General features: G+C 46.9%; 2 protein-coding genes across 2 annotated transcripts in view; both read right to left on the bottom strand.

Moving 5' to 3' along the window:
• The window catches only part of LOC126968644 (beta-arrestin-1), a 294,282-nt gene extending 288,541 nt beyond the window's left edge, over positions 1-5,741 (bottom strand). Inside the window, exon 1 of the mRNA XM_050813669.1 lies at positions 5,732-5,741. The gene's annotated coding sequence lies outside the window, so the exon portion shown is untranslated. The remainder of the gene's footprint in view (positions 1-5,731) is intronic.
• Positions 5,742-6,794: 1,053 nt separating this feature from the next.
• Positions 6,795-23,564, bottom strand: part of LOC126968641 (mitochondrial intermediate peptidase) — a 37,061-nt gene continuing 20,291 nt past the window's right edge. The window contains exons 8-13 of the mRNA XM_050813661.1: positions 22,935-23,098; positions 22,184-22,405; positions 13,922-14,035; positions 10,669-10,791; positions 10,070-10,252; positions 6,795-8,680 (exon numbers count right to left, since the gene is read on the bottom strand). Of these exons, the coding sequence (XP_050669618.1) occupies positions 8,573-8,680; positions 10,070-10,252; positions 10,669-10,791; positions 13,922-14,035; positions 22,184-22,405; positions 22,935-23,098 (914 nt within the window). The 3' untranslated portion in view covers positions 6,795-8,572. The remainder of the gene's footprint in view (positions 8,681-10,069; positions 10,253-10,668; positions 10,792-13,921; positions 14,036-22,183; positions 22,406-22,934; positions 23,099-23,564) is intronic.

Below are 23,564 nucleotides of genomic sequence, written 5' to 3'. Positions count from 1 at the left end.
GGGCCGTGGAGGCCGCAAAGACTACGTGTGTTAGTGAGTGTAGTGAAACGATGACAGGACGAGGACTAACGTCTCGTCGGGTATCAAAACAATGTGTGGTGTATCTAGGGTGCGGGCCGCTGGCCATCGTCAGAGTGACGAGTGCCAGTGGTTTGCGGTGGTTGACCGCGCCTACGCCTGCGAAGGCGGTTTGTGCGTGTCTGTGTCGGTGTTTGTGTGGCTGTCGCGTTCGCGATGGTGATGTCGTCATCCGGGTCTACCGTTACGTGTCTGGGACGTCTTATTGGGTTGAGACTATGGTGAAGGGGGGTGTACCCGCATGCCTTCCTAACCAAGATGTTGGGATGGTTAGGCGCCTTGTCAAAGAAGCGTCGCGAGATCTCTTTAAAGTGTTGAGCTATCGTCGGAAGCTCTAGGTCGCGGTGAAGGTCAACGTTTCGGATGAACCACGGGGCTCCGGTTGCCATGCGCGTGAATTTATTTTGAACTACTTGCAAACGACGTAAGTAGCTCGGTCGGGTGTGCGCGAAAACGACGCTTGCGTATGACAGTATGGGCCGTACGATGGTTTTGTACAGCGTCACTTTGTGTTTGAGCGGAAGTTTGCTTCGCCCACACACAAGTGGATAAAGGCGACAGTAAGTGCTCCTATATTAACGGACTTCTTTAATGAAATTATAGAGACTGGAATAATTTCCAAAGACTGGATGAAATCAACAATAATATTGCTACATAAGAAGGGAGATAAAGGTGAAATAGAGAACTATAGACCAATTAACTTGATGTCTAATATATATAAAGTTTTCTCAAAAATAATTCTATTCAGAATTACCTCTACACTTGACCAAAATCAACCGAAAGAGCAGGCAGGCTTCAGAAGCAAGTATTCAACAGTAGATCACATCCATGTTCTTAGACAAGTTTTACATAAATATAAAGAAAATAACAAGACATACTATCTGAGATTTGTGGATTATAATAAAGCGTTTGACACCTTGGAGCACGGATATATCTGGCAAGCACTACATAGACAGGGAATACAAGAGAAGTATATACAAATAATTAAAAATATTTATTCAAAAAGTACAGCGCAAGTTAGGCTCGAAACAATTGGTGAAGAGTTTCCTATAGAGAGAGGCGTCCGCCAGGGTGACCCAATTTCACCGAAGTTGTTTTCAGCGGCCCTAGAAATGATCTTCAGAAACCTAGAATGGGATAAGAATGGAATCAACATCAGTGGCGAAACTCACCTTCGTTTCGCAGATGATTTAATCTTATTCTCTGAATGTCCAAAAACCCTTGAGCAAATGTTACAACAACTGTCAGATCAAAGTGCCATTGCAGGACTTTCTATGAATACAAATAAAACAAAAATTTTAACCAATGGTTCGCAATCCTATAACATCACAGTAAATAAGAAACAAATAGAATATGTAAAGGAGTATATTTATCTAGGTCAGCTTATAGCCGCAACTGACACCATGCCTAAAGAAATTGATAGAAGGATAGCCAACACCTGGAAAAGATTTTGGTCTCTTAGCGAGATTATGAAAAATGTAGATATGCCAATTAAAGAAAAAGAAAAGTTTATAATACCTGCATTTTGCCATGTCTAACGTATGGTTGCCAAACATGGGCATTAACAGAAAAGTTGTTGAAAAAAATCGAAATCTGCCAAAACGGAATTGAAAGAAGTGTTATTGGAATTAAAAGAAGAGATAAAATAAAACTAACAAAAATTAAGAGTACAACTAAATTCAAAGATGTCAAAACTGTGCGCAAAAAATTAAAGTGGAAATGGGCAGGACATATGCTACGTGACAAAAGCGAAAAATTTACAAAAATCATAACGGAGTGGTATCCACGAGAATGCAAAAGAAGCAAAGGGCGACAAATAAAACGATGGGAGGATGACCTTAAGAGAGTGGCTGGCCCAGAATGGATAAGAATGGCGAGAGAGAGAGAACTATGTCGAAGGACAAGCTGTTAAGAAAATAGTAAGCAATTAGTTAAGGATATATATTTAAAAAACTATGTTATTTTTAGTAACAGCAATAAAGACTTATTTTATTTTTATTTATTTTATTTATTAACTTGAAAAGTCTTTCTGTTCGACGACAAATGCTAGATCTAATATTTTTATACAAAATAATTAGAAATCAGCTCGACTGTCCATCACTCGTGCACTCCATCAGCTTACGAGTTCCCCGCCGAGTACCAAGGCGTGCGCAGGTCGGAGCTGGCCTGTTCCATCAGCCATTTGCCAAAACTAACCTTAAGCAATTTTTTCCCATACCACGTCTATCAAGAACTTATAACTCTATCTGTGGTGAAGTAGATATTTTTAAAGATTCTTTACCTGCTTTTAAAAAAAATATTACGAGATTGTTAGGCGCCAAAATATGATTAATATTCTTCTTCTTTTTTTTTTCTTCTTTTCAAATTCGTATCTTGATTTTATAATTTTTGCTTTATTTTATATAATAGTTTTCTTGGTGTCACGGAAACACACAGCACAGCAAAGACTGTGCATGTTGTGACACCTTAATTTGTTGTACATTCAACTCATTATTTGTTAATATTTGATATATTTTAAGCGCATTACAATGTAACAACTACTGGTGGTCCTATAAATAAATAACTGGATCGTGTCTCCCGAGATATCGCTTTCTTTGGAGATGTCCGACTATGCGTTATGGAGCAACTTATTTGAGTGCTAAGTGTGAGATTTTTTAATAGTTAACTACAATTTGTATGGCGTCGAATGAGCGCCATCTAGTGAACGTTGAGGAAACCAAAAAACAAATTCTATAAATAATGCGTTGTCGACACAAGTTTTTAATACAAAATTACCTAAAAACAACTTCCTGGAAAGAGCTGCCCATATCATACTCCATAATATAGACTGATAAAAAATAAACCACGTTTAAAAAAACGACTTCAAAAACTGAAAAGTATCAAATAACTAAAATTTAATGTAATACACTTTACCTTTTATATTTATAAAATGCTATTATTTATATGTGCTACCTATTGAAAGATTTTAAGTCGGTGCCAAGCCCTAAACAAAATAAAACTTAATATTATAAACAGCTTACTTACTGTAATTTTTAAGGTTGTCTGACCACATGTGTCTGTCCGCTTGGGCTGTTTTATTCTAGACGAAGCTATCCCGCCCAAAGTCACGGGTGGCAAGTGTAGGTACTTTCTATTTGGCTTGGCACCGACTTCAAAGATATCCATATGTAGCACATATAAATAATAGTATTTTATTAATATTAAAGGTAAAGGTATATTAAATTAAATTTTTAGTTGTTACTTTTCAGTTTTTGAAGTTGGTTTTTTAAACGTAGTTTTTTTTTTATTTTTTACTGTTTAGTGTCAGTTAATAATTATAATATATATAATCAACCTGAATGAAAACTCCTAAAAAAACCGTACACAAAAAACAATTATATGATCGAGGTAAACAAAAATTTTCATAAAAAATGTTCATAACATGAAAACTACTGGGCCAAACTATGTAATGTTTTATGGGACCAAATGGCATCTATTCTGCATCGAACTAAATTACGTAAATAGGATCATAAATCTCAGAGTAATCGGTATACATACATAAAAAAAAATCCGTTCGAATTGATAACCTTCTCCTTTTTGAATTCGGTTAAAAATGAAATTCTTCGATCGATTTATTTCAATTAAAAATATTCTTTTAGAAATTGTGGATCAGGCGCAATGTCTCAATAGCTATACCATATTTATAAAAAATATAGCAACGGGGTTTAATTAAAAACGTATTCACAATTATAATAACTTTCTTTTATTCAACTACTTAAAATAAACAATTCCTTTTATAATAAATACACTACCGACCATATATTCCATATTTATAAAACAAATTTTATTCTAAAAATTATCTAAACAATATTTATAAATATATAATCATCTGAAACAGTGACAAGGATCTTGAATAATACGATTAAACAATACGCAAACGTATTTTTAACCAGCTGAGTCCAATTTACTTGAAACCTATATATAGTGAAAATGGTCATTGTTTGAGGCTCAATCACGACTAAAGCACTGATCGTATCGACATAAAACTACCATTCGATGCGAATATTATCCTAGATGGCTACTTAATTTTTGTATTTATAATAAGATGAATAAAATTTAATTTATTTCATTCTAAAATTCGCCCCGCGAAACGGGTGGGAACGGCTATGATAATATAAAGTAAATACCAAATAAATTATTACAGTGACACAATAATATGTTAATCGGAAGATTTACATTGATACAAGATACACATTGTTTTTTCAGAACTGGATCTGGACACTATTGTCCAGGATTTAAGAATACAGAGAAAAATTACCACACCCTCTAAAAACGCTTTTAGAATTGCTTTCACCCGCTAAATCAAATGTTCATAACACTTTTTAAATATTATCAATCAAAATTTAATTCAGAAATAAATTTACATGACCAATACAATATATTAGTTTTTGTTATGAAATAGTGGCAATAGGGAGATTCAAAATTTATTTTCTTGGTTTATGTTAACTAAAACTATAACACTATTTTCCGCACATATTTCGTTATTATGACAATCTGATTATCGAATCGGATTTTGTTCTCAAGTTTGAATTTTTGCACAGAACCCTAATTATTTTTTTAAAATTAAGCTAAGTTACTCCTTATAACACGAGCTATATGCCAGTGACAGTCTCTTCAAAGCCGTTTCGGAGTTTAGCTGGCACAAGCAGCAGGACAAATATTTCAAAAATAAGTATCCTAGTATACCCCTCCTCGCTAAACATTACGCGTTCAAACCTCTGAGATCCTATTATTTGTTACTAAATAAAAACCTCAGAGCAAAAAAGTAGTTTGGCGAAAGGTAAACCGTATAAATATTCTTATGCATTTTGGCTAAAGCTGTTGTTACAAACAGACTGAACAGTGTTATAAAACATTTGTACACTACTGTAGACGAACACCGGACATCCAAGTGAGACATTGTTTTAATATATTTAACTATTGGCTGCTCTGTGGACTAGTACAGTCAGCTTACAAATACTGCTATCAATAGTAACCTCCTATTAAAATTAGTTTATTTAATTATGACTTATACCCTCATACATAACGCATACATCGTCCACGTATCTGACAAACATTGACAATATTTCAAGCGCGAACCAATCACGCTCGGCGAGCGCACATGATCGGACGTAAGTCGAATCGCTTTCATAAAACCGAATTATTAACCTGACAAAGCACATCCTAATATAGACCTAGATAGAGAGAGATACTTACTATTAAAACTAGTAAGTTACTATCGATAGTTAGTTCACAATGATTTATTTCCCTCATGCAATACAACACTGTGTCTACAGATGACAAGTATGCCAGTGAGAATTTGATACTTGCGCCGCCATTTTATAATGCCCGTTTTCCACTGCACGGGTTGTATCCATATTTATGCTAATAAAGCTTTGTCGTATTATTCACAATAACATAGTTCACTAAATAAACCAGTATTTATAAATGTTATATAGATTCTCAAAGCTACAAGTCTCAGCTAGCCATTTGTAAAGGAAACTGGGTAAAAAGATCTGAAGAGCTGGTACCGTGTGCGAAGACTAACGGTCGCTTTTAATTTTGGATGTGTTATCTAATAGTAACTAGAATCCAGATTTCATATCACCCGTCATACAATTCTTGTATGTTCATCTTAATCTCCAAATCCATATAGTATAGAAAATGCACAACTGTCACATTCACACGATTAACAAGCTAAAAATACAAGTACTTTACTTTTTAGATGGATTGAAAAAATTGATCAGCAATATGTGCGATTGGTTATTGAAATGTCAAAAGCTGGAAATGGATAATTATAAATAATCTATGGTTCCAGTTAATGACCTATTTACAGATATCGGTCGTAAATATTTCGTCATATTATCCATAATTTTTTTAGCTAAATAGGACACATACTTTTTGAAGTTATACTTCTTTTAGCATGTTATAAAAAAATTATGAGAGTGAAATTTTAAAATGCGCGCGCATCACTATTACACAAAAGTAACAGAGTGAAGTTGGTTCCTAAAGTTTTCTGACGTTTGCGTCATTCGTTATTTTTTTGGTTTCTCCGTCCATTATTAGTACAGGCAAAGGGTTCAAGCCCATACAGCCGCATTTGTTATTTAATAATTAATTGTCAAAGCCATCTTTGCAAGACTTTTACAATATTGTTCTTTCTACAAACGTAGAATAGCAGTAGGAATAAATAAATTTAAGGATTTTAATTGTTACGCCAAAGAAGTATAACTTCTTGCGTGCATACACTTTTAAGCTAAATAGGACACATACTTTTAAAACTGTCGGAGTGCCTAAGTCAACGAGGTACGGCTTTACCTCGTGGTTAGTTAACTTCGTAACAGACGTGCCTATGGGCGTAGCTAGGATTTATTCTCATCATGTAACTCACACGATAAAAACTAAAATTAGTAATAGTCAAGATGAGGTAAAATTTTTTTAAACAAAATGGAATAAGAAATAGCTTTAATACTGAAATAGCAATCTGCGCAATCATTTAAAAAGGTCTACTTAAAACTTCTCGTACAGTCTCGATTCACAAAACACAAGACATTGGCTATGTCTGTTGCCTCTTCTCTCTTCCCGTATCCCGCTCCTCTAGCGTTTGGGCACGTCTGACTCTCCTAACCTTGAAGCGGTTGAAACCGGTTCTTATGTAGTTAACAGCAGCGACAGTCCGGTAGACACTTTGAGATGTGTTTAAACCCACTCTCGTATAATAATTGATAAATGGTGTAGAAGCGGTTGAAACCGGTTCTTATGTAGTTAACAGCAGCGACAGTCCGGTAGACACTTTGAGATGTGTTTATACCCACTCTCGTATAATAATTGATAAATGGTGTAGAAGCGGTTGAAACCGGTTCTTATGTAGTTAACAGCAGCGACAGTCCGGTAGACACTTTGAGATGTGTTTAAACCCACTCTCGTATAATAATTGATAAATGGTGTAGAAGCGGTTGAAACCGGTTCTTATGTAGTTAACAGCAGCGACAGTCCGGTAGACACTTTGAGATGTGTTTATACCCACTCTCGTATAATAATTGATAAATGGTGTAGAAGCGGTTGAAACCGGTTCTTATGTAGTTAACAGCAGCGACAGTCCGGTAGACACTTTGAGATGTGTTTATATCCACTGTCGTATAATAATTGATAAATGGTGTAGAAGCGGTTGAAACCGGTTCTTATGTAGTTAACAGCAGCGACAGTCCGGTAGACACTTTGAGATGTGTTTAAACCCACTCTCGTATAATAATTGATAAATGGTGTAGATGCGGTTGAAACCGGTTCTTATGTAGTTAACAGCAGCGACAGTCCGGTATACACTTTGAGATGTGTTTATACCCACTCTCGTATAATAATTGATAAATGGTGTAGAAGCGGTTGAAACCGGTTCTTATGTAGTTAACAGCAGCGACAGTCCGGTAGATACTTTGAGATGTGTTTATACCCAATGTCGTATAATAATTGATAAATGGTGTAGAAGCGGTAGAAACCGGTTCTTATGTAGTTAACAGCAGCGACAGTCCGGTAGACACTTTGAGATGTGTTTAAACCCACTCTCGTATAATAATTGATAAATGGTGTAGAAGCGGTTGAAACCGGTTCTTATGTAGTTAACAGCAGCGACAGTCCGGTAGACACTTTGAGATGTGTTTATACCCACTCTCGTATAATAATTGATAAATGGTGTAGAAGCGGTTGAAACCGGTTCTTATGTAGTTAACAGCAGCGACAGTCCGGTAGACACTTTGAGATGTGTTTATATCCACTGTCGTATAATAATTGATAAATGGTGTAGAAGCGGTTGAAACCGGTTCTTATGTAGTTAACAGCAGCGACAGTCCGGTAGACACTTTGAGATGTGTTTAAACCCACTCTCGTATAATAATTGATAAATGGTGTAGAAGCGGTTGAAACCGGTTCTTATGTAGTTAACAGCAGCGACAGTCCGGTAGACACTTTGAGATGTGTTTATACCCACTCTCGTATAATAATTGATAAATGGTGTAGAAGCGGTTGAAACCGGTTCTTATGTAGATAACAGCAGCGACAGTCCGGTAGACACTTTGAGATGTGTTTATACCCACTGTCGTATAATAATTGATAAATGGTGTAGAAGCGGTTGAAACCGGTTCTTATGTAGTTAACAGCAGCGACAGTCCGATAGACACTTTGAGATGTGTTTATACCCACTCTCGTATAGTAATTGATAAATGGTGTAGAAGCGGTTGAAACCGGTTCTTATGTAGTTAACAGCAGCGACAGTCCGATAGACACTTTGAGATGTGTTTATACCCACTCTCGTATAGTAATTGATAAATGGTGTAGAAGCGGTTGAAACCGGTTCTTATGTAGTTAACAGCAGTGACAGTCCGGTAGACACTTTGAGATGTGCTTATACCCACTCTCGTATAATAATTGATAAATGGTGTAGAAGCGGTTCAAACCGGTTCTTATGTAGTTATCATCAGCTATCTCACAGACAGTGTTTGAGTCGATCTCTGTGGTAGTCAAGTTCGTCGGTGAGCGCTGTGGCCAGAGCACGCGGGGTGATCTCCGTGCCGAGGTACTCACGCAGCAGCACCTGTAGATACATATATTAACATCAAACTATGTTACGTTAATATCCTTTGCCCTGGATGCTGGCTAAATTATGGGTACCACAACGGCGCCTATTTCTGTCGTGAAGCAGTAATGTGTAAGCATTATTGTGTTTCGGTGTGAAGGGCGCCTTAGCTAGTGAAATAACTGGGCAAATGAGACTCAACATCTTATGTCTTAAGGTGACGAGCGCAATTGTAGTGTCGTTAAGAATGTTTGGGTTGTTCAAGAATCCTGAGCAGCATTGCATTATAATGGGCAAGGTGTATCAATTACCATCAGCTGAACGTCCTGCTCGTCCCTTATTGTCATAAAGAAACAGTTATTATTATTATATATTAAAAAGTTATTATTGCGGGTTTGGGAAAAAATATCTGAGTGACTTTTCTACACACACATACACACATCCCTCTAGTATAGTGTGAAGTGACATCTATTTTCAAGATATATTTTCAGAAAGATAAACTTCTCACGAACATATGGTAAATTTAGTAAATGAAAAGAAATATTTGTAGTGACGATTTAAAAGCGCTTAGTTTAAGCCTAATTGAATAAAGTTTATTTGACTTTGACTTTAATACATAACTATGTTATATGGTAACCAAGACGTCAGAGTACTAGTGGTTTGTATTTATAACTAGCTGACCCGACAGACGTTGTTCTGTATATAATAAATAAAATAATGTTTTTATATGAATTTGTCAATAATATATCATAACATCAAAAATTACTTCGTAAAATATGCACCCTGCTGTCGTAATGAAATTGTTTCACAGCAGAACTGTCAAACCGTGCGTCAATTCTCTCATAGAAATTATGTATGGACACATCAAAGGAAAAACAAATTTGTTTTTTTATTTAATTTAGCAGTATTTTCCTATTTATTCACCTTTTAAACCTTCCCTGGACTTCCACAAATAATTCAAGACTAAAATTAGCCAAATCGGTCCAGCCGTTCTCGAGTTTTAGCGAGACTAACGAACAGCAATTCATTTTTATATAAATAGATAGTTTTAACTTCTCATGCCACCACATTGTTGCGATATATAGAGTGTTTGTATGAAAAAGGAGAAATGAATGTTAGGCTATAGCATACTCTTACCACAAAGGTGGACAATGCACCTATAAAAGTTATATTGCGCGTTTCAGCCATTTCTACGTTTTCCGACTCCAAAATAAAAATAGAATATAATATAATTGAATAGTCATGTGATAAGAAGCAAACAAGATAAATGGACAAAAGGCATTATAGAGTTGTATCCAAGATATCGCTAAAGAAATAGAGGGAGACAAACGATACGATGGGAAGATGATTTCAAAAAGATTGCTGGACCAACATGGAGAACAAGAACTTATGATAAATGTGAGGTACCTGTGGTGGGAGCGCGCCCCCGTGGCTAAGCACTGATTGGCGCAGTCTGTGTCCGGCCGCGGAGCAGAGCGGACGTGCCTCAAAGTTCTGCCGCCACACGCTCCATGCCAGTGCGCGCGATATCAGGTACGAGTAGTACTTCGCTCCGTAGCCTATCAGGTGACTGAATCGGTGTTGCCACGCCTGTCGATATTAAATACATATATAACATTTTATAATTACTGTACCATGAGGCTCTAATACAGCGGTATATAAGTGGTTACGCCAGCGTGCCGTTTCCGTACATTTCTCACCATCTAAAGTTTCTATATCATATGGTTTGTGTGTGCTAATTAAATAATAACCATTTAAGCTAAGTGAAAAACCAACTCTTCCTACATTTAGGTAATAATTAATTTGTACGGTAATCACGACATCGTATCGATTGGTCCTTCGAGCCGGATCTGAACCAGCGAGTGATAAATCTAAATGTATATTAGCACTTGCCTGTGCTCTCATTCACTATAAATTGCATTTATCATGCAATATTTAAAACGATGTTTCTTCAAGTGAGTTGATTCAAGATCCGATGAGTAAATAATAAGTGTAGACTGTCATACCGTATTGTCGACGTAGGGCAGTCCGTAGTATTGCTTCTGTGTCTCCTGCAGCACGCTGGTTGTGTTGTCAACATCGGCAGCGTTCACGCCGTGGTACTGCTGATCCAGCACTGAGTAGAACACCTGCGCAGTTATAAAATTAGCTTTATAGCTTACATCTCTTAATTATTTATTTGTGAATATGTGAATAAAAACATGTTTTTTTCCCACCTACATATCAATTCATTATTAAAATTAAGGTTGCATATCTTTCCATGTGCATGGCTGTACTGGGAGGTAAGCATTTTTAATTAATAAATTACGGCAAGGAATAGAACCCCCTGTCCACAAATATAACGTAAACTGCAGATTGCACGTTTCAGTTCTCATTCATAATATACTATAAAAAACCCATTGGCGGATTATTATTAATGATATTAGGCGGGGTCAGTCACTACATTGATGGTCTGCAGTTGCCAAGCAAGTCAAGCTGCCCGATGCTCGTCTACTGATAACTGACATAGAAAGACTGTTTAAAGCCTGACATAAAAATTTCTTGCCTCGCGCAACCATTATGTGGAATCAACTACTGGCTGCAGGTTTCCCGAACCGAAACCTCTTAGGGACATTCAACAAGCATAGAGCAAACTAGGCCGTCTAGACTTAAAGGCCAGCAACTCATCTCTTGACTCCTGGTGTTGTGGACGTACATATGGACGGTTACCTCGCCAAGGGAGCCTTTTGCGCATTTGCCCCTTCTTAAATAAAAGAAAACCTTTTCAAAAAAACTAAGCAAATCATTCCCCCTTCTCTTTTTATTTGAAGAAGTGTAGTAGAAATTGGATGAACAGTATACCCCGCACTTTCATATAATATTGCTCATAGAGGAACTTCGGTAGATTTAGCATCTTTTCTTTACATTTAGCTGGAATTTCTTCCATTCTTTTTTTTTATATGAGAGGGGGCAAACGGACAAGAGGCTCACGGGATGGGGAGAGGTGAGGCAACCGCCCATGGACATCCGCAACAACAGGTGTGTCAAGAAATGCGTTGCCGGCCTTTAAGGTATGCTTTTTCTTGAAGGTCCCTAAGTCGTATTTGTTCGGGAAGACCGCTGCCGGTAGTTGATTCCACAAAGTGGCTGTGCGAGGCAAGAAATTTCGAACAAAACGCGCGGTTGTGGAATGGCAGACGTCTACGTGATGCGGATGGTACTTTGCACGTAATGTCCGATGGTGGAATTCGGCCGCTGGAATCAACCCGAACAGCTCCTCTGAGCACTCCCCGTGATAAATGCGGTAGAAGATGCAGAGAGAACCCACATCTCTACGCAATGCTAGAGAATCAAGCCGATCGGAGATGACTTGATCGTCGATGATTCGAGCCGGTCTTCGTTGTTTGCGGTCAAATGGAAGAAGCTGGTACTGGGGAGCACCCGCCCAGAGGTGAGAACAGTACTCCATGTGAGGCCGAAGTTGCGCCTTATAAAGTTGCAGGCGGTGGCTTTTAGTGAAGTACTGTCTCGCCTTACTGAGTACACCAAGCTTTTTAGAGGCCAGTTTGGCCTTCTCTTCCAAGTGACCACGGAACTGAACGTCGCTCGATATATCGACGCCAAGTATGCCAATACAGGCTGTGGCAGTTAAAGGAGTGATCTCGAATCGAGGGGATACGACAAAGGGAAACTTTTTAGTGGTGAACGCACAAACTTGTGTCTTCTTGGGGTTGAATTGGACTTAATTATGTCGGCCCCATTCCGAGACTTTGCAAAGCATAGTCTCGATTTCAGACACAAGTTTGTTCCGGTTCTCGTCGACGCTATCCCGGGACATGTTGGCACGGCCGGTGTAGGAAGCATACCCTGTGCTGTCGTCTGCATATCAATGATATGCTGCAAATCAGCAATATTCATTGCTAGCGTAGAAAGCAAGAAACAGCGTAGGGGATAGCACGCAGCCTTGCGAGACACCAGCGTTTATGGGTTTTAAGTCGGAGCACGCATCGTTGATAACAACCTTGATGCTCCGATCAGCCAAAAAGCTAGTGACCCATTTGCACAACTTCTCGGGAAGCCCATAGGATGGCAGTTTCGCTATAAGCGCTTTATGCCACACCCGATCGAAGGCCTTCGCTATGTCCAAACTCACCGCCAACGCCTCTCCCTTCGACTCAACCACTTGCGCCCATTTATGGGTGAGGTATGCAAGAAGATCACCAGCTGAGCGACCCTGACGGAAACCGTACTGGCAGTCGCTGATCAGCTGGTGCCCCTCTAGGTATTCCAAGAGCTGGCGGTTGATGATCGAATCCATTACTTTGGAGAAAATTGAGGTTAATGGCAATGGGGCGGTAGTTGGACGGATCTGAGCGTACACCTTTCTTAGGGATCGGGTGCACTAAAGCCGCCTTCCATAATTTCGGGACTACGCCTTAGTAGGAGAGAGCCTTGGAGCAACTAATTTTATTACACCTATTATTAATTAATATACGAGTACGTATTAATAATTTATCATTTGATCAAATACCTTTATTAATATGAGCAGTAGGAATCATAACTTTATTAATTTTATTTTCGCTTCTTGTTTTAGCTGGAGCTTCTGTGTTACTTATTGATCGAAATTTAAATACGTTTTTTGACCCTGCGAGAGGAGGAGATCCAATTCTCTATCAACATTTATTCTGATTTTTCGGACATCATGAAATTTATATTATTATTCTTCCCGGATTTGGAATAAATTTTCCACATTAATACTCCAGTAAAAGCGGAAAAAACATTTGGCTTATAAGCATTATAGTATGCAATAATAGCAATTGGTTTATTAGGATTCATTGTATGAGCTTATCATATATTTACTGTAAGAATAGTCATTATTTTTTTTATTTTATGCCAATACGGGACGAGACGAACAGGACACACAGCAGGAACAGACAACCCACAATGCAGTGCCGCTAAGGATTCTTAAAACCCAAAATCTCTGAGCGGCACTACAATTGCGCTAGACATAAGACATTAAGTTTCATTTGCCCAGAAATTTCACTAGCTATGATGCCCTTTAGAACGAAACACAATAATGCTTACACATTACTGTTTACGGCAGAAATAGGCGCCTTTGTGGTACCCATAATCTAGCCAGCATCATGTGCAAAGGATGCTCCCACTGGTAAAAAATAGACTATAGTTATTGTTTATTCTACAGGAATTACATTTTTTTATATTACCTTGCCCGAGGTGTCTTTTAAGAAATACATTTTAATATTATAACAGATGTCCAACCTGCAACTGCATCTCACTCGCCCCGAACAGGTATTTGGAGGCGCAGAGCCTCTGTAGCATCTCCTCCGGCATCGCCTCTCGAGTCTGGAAGTGACGCGCGAACCTCCGCACCACCTGACACACAACGTACATTATTTACTCGTTGTTAAGATCAGCTCTTCAATTTTCTGATGAGTCATAGCACAGATAATCTTCATGAATTTAATCATCAATATGAATTGAAGATTGCTCACAATAGTGCTGTGTTCACGGGTAGATAGAAAATGCAACTTAAGTTTAGGTACCATCAACGTTGTTATTTGACTTCAGTGAATAACGGTCCTTCACGAAATGAACTTTGTGCGCGCGTACGGTGAGGGTGCGCTGTGCGGTACCTACCTACTTCTCAAGCCGCGCACTACGAGCACTAGTCCGCATTATGAGACGGGACGTTATCGCTAACCCACTCAACTCACCCTGATGAAGGACCTCCGAATGGTCTGAATATCGATAAAATTTGTAAAGCTGTGTTAATAAATAAAAGTTTTTAAGGGATTAAAACGCTTGTAATTGTAACATTGATTGATCAGATTTTGAGTAAAAGTTATATTTTTATTATTATTTTTGTTAACCCGACATTTCAAGACCTTTCCAGATCTCGGTTTTAGGGGGACTAATCCTTTAAAAAGTATTTTATTTAAGTGTGTAAAACTCGTCCCAGCATGGAGTGCAGCGCGTGGCCCGCCTCGTGGAACAAAGATCTAGTGCCAAATGGCACTGGTCTATTGTGACAAGGATACCTCGGGACTGGAGGCGAAGTACTCGTTGAGCACGCTGGGCAGCTCGGCCAGGTCTGTGGCGCAGCGCGGCCCAGCATGGAGTGCAGCGCGTGGCCCGCCTCGTGGAACAAAGATCTAGTGCCAAATGGCACTGGTCTATTGTGACAAGGATACCTCGGGACTGGAGGCGAAGTACTCGTTGAGCACGCTGGGCAGCTCGGCCAGGTCTGTGGCGCAGCGCGGCCCAGCATGGAGTGCAGCGCGTGGCCCGCCTCGTGGAACAAAGATCTAGTGCCAAATGGCACTGGTCTATTGTGACAAGGATACCTCGGGACTGGAGGCGAAGTACTCGTTGAGCACGCTGGGCAGCTCGGCCAGGTCTGTGGCGCAGCGCGGCCCAGCATGGAGTGCAGCGCGTGGCCCGCCTCGTGGAACAAAGATCTAGTGCCAAATGGCACTGGTCTATTGTGACAAGGATACCTCGGGACTGGAGGCGAAGTACTCGTTGAGCACGCTGGGCAGCTCGGCCAGGTCTGTGGCGCAGCGCGTGCCCGCCACGTGCTGGTGCGCGGCACGGCCCAGCATGGAGTGCAGCGCGTGGCCCGCCTCGTGGAACAAAGATCTAGTGCCAAATGGCACTGGTCTATTGTGACAAGGATACCTCGGGACTGGAGGCGAAGTACTCGTTGAGCACGCTGGGCAGCTCGGCCAGGTCTGTGGCGCAGCGCGTGCCCGCCACGTGCTGGTGCGCGGCACGGCCCAGCATGGAGTGCAGCGCGTGGCCCGCCTCGTGGAATAAAGATCTAGTGCCAAATGGCACTGGTCTATTGTGACAAGGATACCTCGGGACTGGAGGCGAAGTACTCGTTGAGCACGCTGGGCAGCTCGGCCAGGTCTGTGGCGCAGCGCGTGCCCGCCACGTGCTGGTGCGCGGCACGGCCCAGCATGGAGTGCAGCGCGTGGCCCGCCTCGTGGAACAAAGATCTAGTGCCAAATGGCACTGGTCTATTGTGACAAGGATACCTCGGGACTGGAGGCGAAGTACTCGTTGAGCACGCTGGGCAGCTCGGCCAGGTCTGTGGCGCAGCGCGTGCCCGCCACGTGCTGGTGCGCGGCACGGCCCAGCATGGAGTGCAGCGCGTGGCCCGCCTCGTGGAACAAAGATCTAGTGCCAAATGGCACTGGTCTATTGTGACAAGGATACCTCGGGACTGGAGGCGAAGTACTCGTTGAGCACGCTGGGCAGCTCGGCCAGGTCTGTGGCGCAGCGCGTGCCCGCCACGTGCTGGTGCGCGGCACGGCCCAGCATGGAGTGCAGCGCGTGGCCCGCCTCGTGGAACAAAGATCTAGTGCCAAATGGCACTGGTCTATTGTGACAAGGATACCTCGGGACTGGAGGCGAAGTACTCGTTGAGCACGCTGGGCAGCTCGGCCAGGTCTGTGGCGCAGCGCGTGCCCGCCACGTGCTGGTGCGCGGCACGGCCCAGCATGGAGTGCAGCGCGTGGCCCGCCTCGTGGAACAAAGATCTAGTGCCAAATGGCACTGGTCTATTGTGACAAGGATACCTCGGGACTGGAGGCGAAGTACTCGTTGAGCACGCTGGGCAGCTCGGCCAGGTCTGTGGCGCAGCGCGGCCCAGCATGGAGTGCAGCGCGTGGCCCGCCTCGTGGAACAAAGATCTAGTGCCAAATGGCACTGGTCTATTGTGACAAGGATACCTCGGGACTGGAGGCGAAGTACTCGTTGAGCACGCTGGGCAGCTCGGCCAGGTCTGTGGCGCAGCGCGGCCCAGCATCGTGGAACAAAGATCTAGTGCCAAATGGCACTGGTCTATTGTGACAAGGATACCTCGGGACTGGAGGCGAAGTACTCGTTGAGCACGCTGGGCAGCTCGGCCAGGTCTGTGGCGCAGCGCGTGCCCGCCACGTGCTGGTGCGCGGCACGGCCCAGCATGGAGTGCAGCGCGTGGCCCGCCTCGTGGAACAAAGATCTAGTGCCAAATGGCACTGGTCTATTGTGACAAGGATACCTCGGGACTGGAGGCGAAGTACTCGTTGAGCACGCTGGGCAGCTCGGCCAGGTCTGTGGCGCAGCGCGTGCCCGCCACGTGCTTGTGCGCGGCACGGCCCAGCATGGAGTGCAGCGCGTGGCCCGCCTCGTGGAACAAAGATCTAGTGCCAAATGGCACTGGTCTATTGTGACAAGGATACCTCGGGACTGGAGGCGAAGTACTCGTTGAGCACGCTGGGCAGCTCGGCCAGGTCTGTGGCGCAGCGCGGCCCAGCATGGAGTGCAGCGCGTGGCCCGCCTCGTGGAACAAAGATCTAGTGCCAAATGGCACTGGTCTATTGTGACAAGGATACCTCGGGACTGGAGGCGAAGTACTCGTTGAGCACGCTGGGCAGCTCGGCCAGGTCTGTGGCGCAGCGCGGCCCAGCATCGTGGAACAAAGATCTAGTGCCAAATGGCACTGGTCTATTGTGACAAGGATACCTCGGGACTGGAGGCGAAGTACTCGTTGAGCACGCTGGGCAGCTCGGCCAGGTCTGTGGCGCAGCGCGTGCCCGCCACGTGCTGGTGCGCGGCACGGCCCAGCATGGAGTGCAGCGCGTGGCCCGCCTCGTGGAACAAAGATCTAGTGCCAAATGGCACTGGTCTATTGTGACAAGGATACCTCGGGACTGGAGGCGAAGTACTCGTTGAGCACGCTGGGCAGCTCGGCCAGGTCTGTGGCGCAGCGCGTGCCCGCCACGTGCTTGTGCGCGGCACGGCCCAGCATGGAGTGCAGCGCGTGGCCCGCCTCGTGGAACAAAGATCTAGTGCCAAATGGCACTGGTCTATTGTGACAAGGATACCTCGGGACTGGAGGCGAAGTACTCGTTGAGCACGCTGGGCAGCTCGGCCAGGTCTGTGGCGCAGCGCGGCCCAGCATGGAGTGCAGCGCGTGGCCCGCCTCGTGGAACAAAGATCTAGTGCCAAATGGCACTGGTCTATTGTGACAAGGATACCTCGGGACTGGAGGCGAAGTACTCGTTGAGCACGCTGGGCAGCTCGGCCAGGTCTGTGGCGCAGCGCGTGCCCGCCACGTGCTGGTGCGCGGCACGGCCCAGCATGGAGTGCAGCGCGTGGCCCGCCTCGTGGAACAAAGATCTAGTGCCAAATGGCACTGGTCTATTGTGACAAGGATACCTCGGGACTGGAGGCGAAGTACTCGTTGAGCACGCTGGGCAGCTCGGCCAGGTCTGTGGCGCAGCGCGTGCCCGCCACGTGCTGGTGCGCGGCACGGCCCAGCATGGAGTGCAGCGCGTGGCCCGCCTCGTGGAACAAAGATCTAGTGCCAAATGGCACTGGTCTATTGTGACAAGGATACCTCGGGACTGGAGGCGAAGTACTCGTTGAGCACGCTGGGCAGCTCGGCCAGGTCTGTGGCGCAGCGCGGGCCAGCATGGAGTGCAGCGCGTGGCCCGCCTCGTGGAACAAAGATCTAGTGGCAAATGGCACTGGTCTATTGTGACAAGGATACCTCGGGACTGGAGGCGAAGTACTCGTTGAGCACGCTGGGCAGCTCGGCCAGGTCTGTGGCGCAGCGCGTGCCCGCCACGTGCTGGTGCGCGGCACGGCCCAGCATGGAGTGCAGCGCGTGGCCCGCCTCGTGGAACAAAGATCTAGTGCCAAATGGCACTGGTCTATTGTGACAAGGATACCTCGGGACTGGAGGCGAAGTACTCGTTGAGCACGCTGGGCAGCTCGGCCAGGTCTGTGGCGCAGCGCGTGCCCGCCACGTGCTGGTGCGCGGCACGGCCCAGCATGGAGTGCAGCGCGTGGCCCGCCTCGTGGAACAAAGATCTAGTGCCAAATGGCACTGGTCTATTGTGACAAGGATACCTCGGGACTGGAGGCGAAGTACTCGTTGAGCACGCTGGGCAGCTCGGCCAGGTCTGTGGCGCAGCGCGTGCCCGCCACGTGCTGGTGCGCGGCACGGCCCAGCATGGAGTGCAGCGCGTGGCCCGCCTCGTGGAACAAAGATCTAGTGCCAAATGGCACTGGTCTATTATGACAAGGATACCTCGGGACTGGAGGCGAAGTACTCGTTGAGCACGCTGGGCAGCTCGGCCAGGTCTGTGGCGCAGCGCGGCCCAGCATGGAGTGCAGCGCGTGGCCCGCCTCGTGGAACAAAGATCTAGTGCCAAATGGCACTGGTCTATTGTGACAAGGATACCTCGGGACTGGAGGCGAAGTACTCGTTGAGCACGCTGGGCAGCTCGGCCAGGTCTGTGGCGCAGCGCGTGCCCGCCACGTGCTGGTGCGCGGCACGGCCCAGCATGGAGTGCAGCGCGTGGCCCGCCTCGTGGAACAAAGATCTAGTGCCAAATGGCACTGGTCTATTATGACAAGGATACCTCGGGACTGGAGGCGAAGTACTCGTTGAGCACGCTGGGCAGCTCGGCCAGGTCTGTGGCGCAGCGCGGCCCAGCATGGAGTGCAGCGCGTGGCCCGCCTCGTGGAACAAAGATCTAGTGCCAAATGGCACTGGTCTATTGTGACAAGGATACCTCGGGACTGGAGGCGAAGTACTCGTTGAGCACGCTGGGCAGCTCGGCCAGGTCTGTGGCGCAGCGCGTGCCCGCCACGTGCTGGTGCGCGGCACGGCCCAGCATGGAGTGCAGCGCGTGGCCCGCCTCGTGGAACAAAGATCTAGTGCCAAATGGCACTGGTCTATTATGACAAGGATACCTCGGGACTGGAGGCGAAGTACTCGTTGAGCACGCTGGGCAGCTCGGCCAGGTCTGTGGCGCAGCGCGGCCCAGCATGGAGTGCAGCGCGTGGCCCGCCTCGTGGAACAAAGATCTAGTGCCAAATGGCACTGGTCTATTGTGACAAGGATACCTCGGGACTGGAGGCGAAGTACTCGTTGAGCACGCTGGGCAGCTCGGCCAGGTCTGTGGCGCAGCGCAGCCCAGCATGGAGTGCAGCGCGTGGCCCGCCTCGTGGAACAAAGATCTAGTGCCAAATGGCACTGGTCTATTGTGACAAGGATACCTCGGGACTGGAGGCGAAGTACTCGTTGAGCACGCTGGGCAGGTCGGCCAGGTCTGTGGCGCAGCGCGGCCCAGCATGGAGTGCAGCGCGTGGCCCACCTCGTGGAACAAAGATCTAGTGCCAAATAGCACTGGTCTATTGTGACAAGGATACCTCGGGACTGGAGGCGAAGTACTCGTTGAGCACGCTGGGCAGCTCGGCCAGGTCTGTGGCGCAGCGCGTGCCCGCCACGTGCTGGTGCGCGGCACGGCCCAGCATGGAGTACAGCGCGTGGCCCGCCTCGTGGAACAAAGATCTAGTGCCAAATGGCACTGGTCTATTGTGACAAGGATACCTCGGGACTGGAGGCGAAGTACTCGTTGAGCACGCTGGGCAGCTCGGCCAGGTCTGTGGCGCAGCGCGGCCCAGCATGGAGTGCAGCGCGTGGCCCGCCTCGTGGAACAAAGATCTAGTGCCAAATGGCACTGGTCTATTGTGACAAGGATACCTCGGGACTGGAGGCGAAGTACTCGTTGAGCACGCTGGGCAGCTCGGCCAGGTCTGTGGCGCAGCGCGGCCCAGCATGGACTGCAGCGCGTGGCCCGCCTCGTGGAACAAAGATCTAGTGCCAAATGGCACTGGTCTATTGTGACAAGGATACCTCGGGACTGGAGGCGAAGTACTCGTTGAGCACGCTGGGCAGCTCGGCCAGGTCTGTGGCGCAGCGCGGCCCAGCATGGAGTGCAGCGCGTGGCCCGCCTCGTGGAACAAAGATCTAGTGCCAAATGGCACTGGTCTATTGTGACAAGGATACCTCGGGACTGGAGGCGAAGTACTCGTTGAGCACGCTGGGCAGCTCGGCCAGGTCTGTGGCGCAGCGCGTGCCCGCCACGTGCTGGTGCGCGGCACGGCCCAGCATGGAGTGCAGCGCGTGGCCCGCCTCGTGGAACAAAGATCTAGTGCCAAATGGCACTGGTCTATTGTGACAAGGATACCTCGGGACTGGAGGCGAAGTACTCGTTGAGCACGCTGGGCAGCTCGGCCAGGTCTGTGGCGCAGCGCGGCCCAGCATGGAGTGCAGCGCGTGGCCCGCCTCGTGGAACAAAGATCTAGTGCCAAATGGCACTGGTCTATTGTGACAAGGATACCTCGGGACTGGAGGCGAAGTACTCGTTGAGCACGCTGGGCAGCTCGGCCAGGTCTGTGGCGCAGCGCGGCCCAGCATGGAGTGCAGCGCGTGGCCCGCCTCGTGGAACAAAGATCTAGTGCCAAATAGCACTGGTCTATTGTGACAAGGATACCTCGGGACTGGAGGCGAAGTACTCGTTGAGCACGCTGGGCAGCTCGGCCAGGTCTGTGGCGCAGCGCGGCCCAGCATGGAGTGCAGCGCGTGGCCCGCCTCGTGGAACAAAGATCTAGTGCCAAATGGCACTGGTCTATTGTGACAAGGATACCTCGGGACTGGAGGCGAAGTACTCGTTGAGCACGCTGGGCAGCTCGGCCAGGTCTGTGGCGCAGCGCGTGCCCGCCACGTGCTGGTGCGCGGCACGGCCCAGCATGGAGTGCAGCGCGTGGCCCGCCTCGTGGAACAAAGATCTAGTGCCAAATGGCACTGGTCTATTGTGACAAGGATACCTCGGGACTGGAGGCGAAGTACTCGTTGAGCACGCTGGGCAGCTCGGCCAGGTCTGTGGCGCAGCGCGTGCCCGCCACGTGCTGGTGCGCGGCACGGCCCAGCATGGAGTGCAGCGCGTGGCCCGCCTCGTGGAACAAAGATCTAGTGCCAAATGGCACTGGTCTATTGTGACAAGGATACCCCGGGACTGGAGGCGAAGTACTCGTTGAGCACGTTGGGCAGCTCGGCCAGGTCTGTGGCGCAGCGCGGCCCAGCATGGAGTGCAGCGCGTGGCCCGCCTCGTGGAACAAAGATCTAGTGCCAAATGGCACTGGTCTATTGTGACAAGGATACCTCGGGACTGGAGGCGAAGTACTCGTTGAGCACGCTGGGCAGCTCGGCCAGGTCTGTGGCGCAGCGCGTGCCCGCCACGTGCTGGTGCGCGGCACGGCCCAGCATGGAGTGCAGCGCGTGGCCCGCCTCGTGGAACAAAGATCTAGTGCCAAATGGCACTGGTCTATTGTGACAAGGATACCTCGGGACTGGAGGCGAAGTACTCGTTGAGCACGCTGGGCAGCTCGGCCAGGTCTGTGGCGCAGCGCGGCCCAGCATGGAGTGCAGCGCGTGGCCCGCCTCGTGGAACAAAGATCTAGTGCCAAATGGCACTGGTCTATTGTGACAAGGATACCTCGGGCCTGGAGGCGAAGTACTCGTTGAGCACGCTGGGCAGCTCGGCCAGGTCTGTGGCGCAGCGCGTGCCCGCCACGTGCTGGTGCGCGGCACGGCCCAGCATGGAGTGCAGCGCGTGGCCCGCCTCGTGGAACAAAGATCTAGTGCCAAATGGCACTGGTCTATTGTGACAAGGATACCTCGGGACTGGAGGCGAAGTACTCGTTGAGCACGCTGGGCAGCTCGGCCAGGTCTGTGGCGCAGCGCGTGCCCGCCACGTGCTGGTGCGCGGCACGGCCCAGCATGGAGTGCAGCGCGTGGCCCGCCTCGTGGAACAGGTTGTCGACGGCACCCGCGCCCAGGAGCGCAGGCCCCGACCGATGCCCGCCGTTCAGCGACAGCATTATCACCACGATCGGATTCTGTTACATTTTTTATATGATAATAAGGGGCGAGGCGAGCAGGACGTTCAGCTGATGGTAATTGATACGTCCTGCCCATTACAATATAGTGCCTGTCAGGATTCTTGAAAAACCCAAACATTCTTAACGACACTACAATTGCACTCGTCACCTTGAGCCATAAGTCTCATTTGCCCAGTAATTTCACTAGTAACGGCGCCCTTTACACCGAAACACAATAATATTTACACATTACTGCTTCACGGCAGAAATAGGCGCCGTTGTGGCACCCTTACTGCGTAATTGTTGCAAACGTTTGGTTATTATTAATGCCCTGTACCTATAAACAGGAAACGGATAGTTTTTGGTACGCTCAGAAATATAGTATCTGAAAACTGTTTCTATAAACACCAACCGTCATGACCTTTTTTTTATAGAATATATCAAAGGTCTCTCTGGTATTACATGGCCGTGGGTGGAGGTTCTTACTTCTCATCAAGAGAACTTCGGAACATGGTGGCTTAGGTTGTAAATGTAAGTTGGAGTATACCTGATAAGTCCCGTCGGGCAAAAGCTTTCCTCCCTGGATAGTGAAGTGGCAGTCCTGGTGCGGCTTCCCCGGACGCTCGTACAGATCGCAGTAGATGTGCCCCAGTAGACCTTCGCGCTGGTGGACCACCGCTAGTTTGTACACGTCCGGTGCCCACGATTCGCCTACCACATACGAATCACATTAATCTGTTGCTTTACAATAATATTTCCATCACCTACGCCAGCACCATGGTTTGACCGCTCCTGCAAAATGGCCTCTCGCCGAAAGCAGGAGTTCTATCAGGCTTGGGTCAATGCGGTACCACCGCATTGACATCTAAGGATGTGAATTCCAGCGAACTTAAAAAACACTTCAATCATGCCTCCAGGTCCTTCAAAACAGTTATTGCTGATGCGAAGTCGAAGCACATTGGCAGAATTGGCGAGAGACTTGCACGCCTTCCCTCGGGAACTCGTGCGTTCTGGTCGCTCGCCAAGGCTGTCCAAGGAAACTACTGCCAGCCAGCCATTCCGCCACTGCACAGGGATGATGACTCGCTGGCCCATGACGCGAAAGAGAAAGCTGATCTCCTGGGCTCCCTCTTCGCGTCCAACTCGACTCTGGATGACCAAGGGGCACCACCACCGC

This window comes from Leptidea sinapis, chromosome 16 (genome assembly GCF_905404315.1).
Source record: "Leptidea sinapis chromosome 16, ilLepSina1.1, whole genome shotgun sequence".
In the NCBI taxonomy this organism is placed as follows: Eukaryota; Metazoa; Arthropoda; class Insecta; order Lepidoptera; family Pieridae; genus Leptidea; species Leptidea sinapis.
This window is presented reverse-complemented; position numbering and strand designations above follow the sequence as displayed.